Below are 5,528 nucleotides of genomic sequence, written 5' to 3' on the forward strand. Positions count from 1 at the left end.
ATATATAAACATTAACTAATAATTATATAATGTACTGTTTTCTCCGAAGTTTATTCTTTTTTATGAGCGCACGAAATGCGAGGTCAAGCGCGTACGGAAATACTACTTGCACGTAGTAATCACGTGCACTTCGGCCATCGAAAATTACTGCTCGGATGCTTATCATTTAAACGCGCGCAAAAACATTTATTAATTAAACTACGATATAAAACACCCTATTTTTACTGTTATTTTTAACAAACAAATTTAACAATTTTGGGATGAATTTTTTTCTAGTAAAAACGTTATGTTAATAATTTAATATGAATCGTATTTTATAAAATTAACTTTTAATTTAATTTAAATTAATTTAATTTTAATGTAATTTTTAACTAACAATAAATTAATTTTTTGTTTATGCAACTTTTAATTTAACTTTGTAAGTAAATTTTGTAAAGAAAGAGACATTAATTTAACTTGTTAGTTAAAAATATAATTAACCCAATATCTTGCTGATATTGGGTTGATGGAAGCGTTTCTAGCAAGGACACAATATATATAACACATTGCAGTAAATAATATTTTTGTTGTTTGCTATCGTTAAACAAGAATGAATGAAATAATATTCGCTATTACATTGTGTCCTTGCTGGAAATCGCTCATGATAAACAACTAAGTTTTCTCTATAGCTATTTTTTTATTGTCAGTGTAGAAAGTTCTACCAAAGGCTTTATTATGGCGGAATCTTTAGAGCAGATGCCAAAATCCGACACTATAAGACTTCGTGATCGATATATCGGGTAATTATAACGCTTATAAATAAAATGTGAAATCTAATCGTTTTTTATCCTAACGCATTTTAAACAATATGCAATTTAGTAAACACCAATCAAAAATAACATAATAAATAATCAATGTTAATTTCACACTCAATAATATAATATATCACATGTGTTACATAACAATTATATTGTTATAGTGTGAAATTATAATATTGATTACGTTATTTTTAGTTGGTGTTTATTAAAAAATATATAGATAGAAATGTCTACCGTGACGGTTTATTTTATTTCTAGACAATCATGCAAGTTATTTTACAAGTCGAATCCATTAAAAATTGTGAGGGCTGAAGGACAATACATGTACGATGAAAAGGGTAATCAATATTTGGACTGCATAAATAACGTTGCGCATGGTACGTATCTCTTAATTTTTAAAAATGAGGTAATTTGTCATTATTAAGCTTCATTGGTTTTGATGAGCATAATCGCAGATTCTTTTTACGAAACATACATAACTTTCAATCATCATGACTTAACTCTCTTATAGTTGGCCATTGCCATCCGGATGTCGTGCGAGCCGGACAGGAACAGATGGCTTTGTTATCCACGAACAATCGTTTTCTTCATGATAATTTGGTACTATGCGCAAGTCGACTGGCGTCACTTCTACCGGAACCGCTGTCTATTTGCTTCCTGGTGAATTCCGGGAGCGAAGCTAACGATCTTGCTCTTCGTCTCGCTCAGACTCACACGAAGAACAAGGATGTTATTACATTGGACCAGTAAGTTTCTCCGTCTAAACTGTCAAAATTAATCCTCTGTATGCGACATTTCTATAACATTCTATTATTGAATTTCACGCGCAACGTCACGATAGTTCCGTCGGTTAATGAGATGAATATGGAATGAACTTTCATGTTCCGTTCCTACTCGGATCTTCTCGACGTAAGCAATGTGTTATCTGTCTCAAATATGTTGGATATTTCAGGATGCGAACAAACACGATGAGAAAATTCAGTGCCGAACTAATGAAATCGATTTGTTTTTTTGCAGCTTCTTACCGTTCTAAATCGACAAAGATGTATGAGTCGGCTATTTTGGGCCATCCAGATCGAGCATGTCAAACAGATCCGGATATGGACATCCGATTCTTTTCATCGCGGCGGAAATAGAATTTGCCGCCATAAAGATCTTGTCGCTGTTTTTAGGTGGCGTAAGTCTTATGACCGACGTATCGTCCCAATACGTATGAAATACAATTCATATTTGTTTTCTCCTTCTATCGGTGAGGACGATGTCGCTGAATATTGGACTGGACTTATCCGAGAGAGAGAGAAAGAAAGGGACAAACGCTAGACAATGGTTCAAATGAAAATGTAAACATAAAGTAAATGTAAAATGTAAAGGCAAAGCGAAGTCACATCTAGCACATCAAGCGTCAAAGTCGAGTGCCAATTCTAAAAATACATAAAGTTGTGTAAAAAGAGAGATAATAATGTATTTGTGAGATAATAATGTACTTGTTACCAATACGTTATGTAGTATATAGAAAACGAGATAACGATAATACGCTTGTGCTCCAATTATTAAAACAGCTGCGCTATGGACTTTACGCTTTGTCTTTCTATCAACGTTGATAGCTCAGGGCAGCTCGAGACCACACGAATTAATAATTATTTCACGTTTTTGCTCGAGTTTATGAATGAGAAGCCCTTGGCGACTACACGGACACGTGCGACTATCGTAGCCACACGGTGGGGTCATTGAGAGTCTTCGACAACAATAGGGAAAAGCTAAAAAGAGTTACATTTTCAGGAACTGCTTTTAGTTAATAAAATAATACTCAATAATTCTTAGAAAGCTACTATTGTAGCCTTGCAGGAATTTAAATTTTGATGAACGTAACTTCAACCAGAGTAGAAGTTTCTATTTACGTTTATCTCTTTGCTTTTAGTGCTTATCACGGACATTTGACCACGACAATAGATATCTCGCCGTACAAATTCAATAAACCTAATGGTACCGGCAAGAGGGATTGGGTGCATGTGGTAAATATTTTAAATACTTTTTCAATAAAATCATTGATCAATTGATCTACATTCTTATGAATAATTATGGATGTCATGTGTGCAAATTTGTTAATTTGATGTACATTAACTACCATGACCATGTCATCTGCAGCCATATCTTCAAGTTAAATTATTTACCGTTAAAATAAATGTAATTTATTTTTTGGTATGAAGAGATAATTTCTATTATATTTATTATAGCCCATATTCAGAGCGCGCTTTTTTATCTCTAAAATTCTATAGAATGCGTAAATTATAGTATTGGATTGTCCGGAAAGTTCGTGCCGATGTTGAAGGAAAATTGAAACGCAGAAAATTTAAATTTTAGTATACATTTATTAAATTATATAAGTTAATCGATACTAACTTTCCGGACAATCCAATATATTACTGCGCTAACATCATTGTAAGCGCATTCTGAATATGGGCCTCTATATTTATATCGTTGATATTATTGAACGAAACACGATATATTTCACAGCGCTGGAAACATTTATAAAAGTTACTGGTACAAACAGAAAAAAGTAACAACGTTAAAAAAATAAGAAACAGAAATGGCGTTATGAGTAACTCTAAGTATTTTATACATCGCTGCTTTTTCTGTTAGGCTCCTTGCCCGGACGTGTACCGTGGAAAATATCGCACCATCGATTATATCGACAAGGATCTTGGTGTTAAATATGCCGAGGATGTAAAGCAAATTTGCAAAGATATCAAGGCTCAAGGACGTGGAGTTTGCGCTTACATCGCGGAAAGTCTCATGTCGGTCGGTGGACAAATTCTGCCGCCACCGAATTATTTTCAGAGTGTATACAGGTATATAGGAGACCATTTTATTATTTATATGTAGACTCGCGTTACGCAAAGCAACCATAATACTAAAATAAGTACAGGATATTTAATTTTTAATTTAATATTCAATATTTAATTTTTTATACTTTTGTGACTAAATACTGTGTGTTTTTTAGATAAAGCTAAGTTTTTAAACTTAGTTCTTTGTTTTTGGAGGCCTCATTACTTCTTCTTTGATTATGCAGTGACGTCACATTTTTATAATGTCTTTTGTAATAAATATTTCGTAATTCCAAATCTAGAATTGAGGAATATTTTGACAAATGTAATCGTTAAATTTTCCATTCAAATATTAATTATTAACAAAGTTATTGTATAAAATATAAATAGGGCTATCTTTTGCTTTGTGATTACGTTTATATTAATGAGTATAAAATTATAACACTGATGTTATATTACTTTTGATTGTTATTTACTGAAAAATGGCGATATAGAAAAAAGAATACAATGGAATAAATTGATCTTATAGGCACGTACGCGAAGCAGGAGGAATCTGTATTGCGGATGAAGTTCAAGTCGGTTTTGGAAGAGTCGGCACTCGCATGTGGGCCTTTCAATTGTACGGCGAAGACGTTGTCCCGGACATAGTTACGCTGGGCAAGCCCATGGGCAACGGTCATCCTGTTGCGGCCGTCGTTACGACGCCAGAAATTGCGCGTAGTTTTTATAATACGGGCATCGAATACTTCAATACGGTTAGTTTAGAAAGATGTTATTAGCATTTTAAATTTGCGTTTTAAAATTGCTGTTAAGATATTTATCTCTGTGACTAAAAATATCCTGTGTAATTTTAGTATGGAGGTAATCCTGTATCCTGCGCAATAACAAACGCGGTAATGGAGGTCATAGAACGTGAGAGTCTTCAGGAGAATGCTTTGAAGGTCGGCAATCATCTGCTCGCAGAATTGAAGAAATTGGCAAAGCGACGGAAGATTATAGGTGATGTGCGTGGCGCTGGGCTGTTCGTCGGCATCGAATTAGTACGCGATAGAATTAAAAGGATACCAGCGACGGCAGAGGCAAAGCATGTGGTATCCAGAATGAAAGAGAAGAAGATTCTTATCAGCAGTGACGGGCCTGACGATAACGTTCTGAAACTGAAGCCGCCAATGGTCTTTACACTCGAGAATGTCAATCATTTCATATCCGTTCTCGATAAAGTACTCGAAGAAGTTGATATCGATTTTGACGAGGTAATTTGCATTTACTTAGATATGCCGCCAATTATAATCTTTATCAAAATAACATACCAATGAAATACTATTTTTTTTTTAATAGTTAAAAGAATTGATATAAAATGGAAATCATTTTTTTCCAATTTTATTATTAAATTTATACACTTGAAAACTTTAAAAAATAATATAGTTTATACATATACATATATAATTATTTCAGGAATCGGAAACTACTACAACTATTATCAAAGCAACAATCTCGTCTATAGGAGTCGATAGAAGTACCGCAATGAATAGCAATGGAAATTCATTATTTGTTCGCGCTAATTAATAACGTATATTATATAAATATTGCAAATATTGAATTTAAGACAATTTTATATAAAAAAAAGTATTATTATTTTTAAGATTAATATTATATTTCTCTTTATGATATATTTTTATATAACTTTATCAGAAATATACATAAATAGAAGTTAACATCATTTTAGTAAAATAAGATAATAACATTAAGATATCATAAAATATATTCAATAACACATTTTTACATAAATGAAATTGTTTATTGATTACAACCTTTCCATAGCAAAATAATTTATTTTGATATAAAATTACATACATATTCAATTTTCTAATATATGTTAGTACAAATTATTCCCTAAATATTTGAA

At 32.4% G+C, this 5,528-nt stretch overlaps 1 protein-coding gene across 3 annotated transcripts in view; it reads left to right on the top strand.

Moving 5' to 3' along the window:
* Positions 1 to 5,197, top strand: part of LOC108690617 (alanine--glyoxylate aminotransferase 2-like) — a 6,422-nt gene extending 1,225 nt beyond the window's left edge. The window contains exons 2-9 of one of the 3 annotated variants that reach the window (XM_018198001.1): positions 687 to 779; positions 1,056 to 1,174; positions 1,309 to 1,543; positions 2,716 to 2,809; positions 3,438 to 3,646; positions 4,152 to 4,377; positions 4,477 to 4,875; positions 5,078 to 5,197. In XM_018198001.1, the coding sequence (XP_018053490.1) occupies positions 715 to 779; positions 1,056 to 1,174; positions 1,309 to 1,543; positions 2,716 to 2,809; positions 3,438 to 3,646; positions 4,152 to 4,377; positions 4,477 to 4,875; positions 5,078 to 5,188 (1,458 nt within the window). In that variant the 5' untranslated portion in view covers positions 687 to 714 and the 3' untranslated portion in view covers positions 5,189 to 5,197. The other 2 variants (XM_018198000.1, XM_018198002.1) reach the window with 2 other exon arrangements.
* The last annotated feature ends 331 nt before the right edge of the window (positions 5,198 to 5,528 follow it).

Source organism: Atta colombica, unplaced genomic scaffold (assembly GCF_001594045.1).
Source record: "Atta colombica isolate Treedump-2 unplaced genomic scaffold, Acol1.0 scaffold337, whole genome shotgun sequence".
Classification (NCBI taxonomy): domain Eukaryota; kingdom Metazoa; phylum Arthropoda; class Insecta; order Hymenoptera; family Formicidae; genus Atta; species Atta colombica.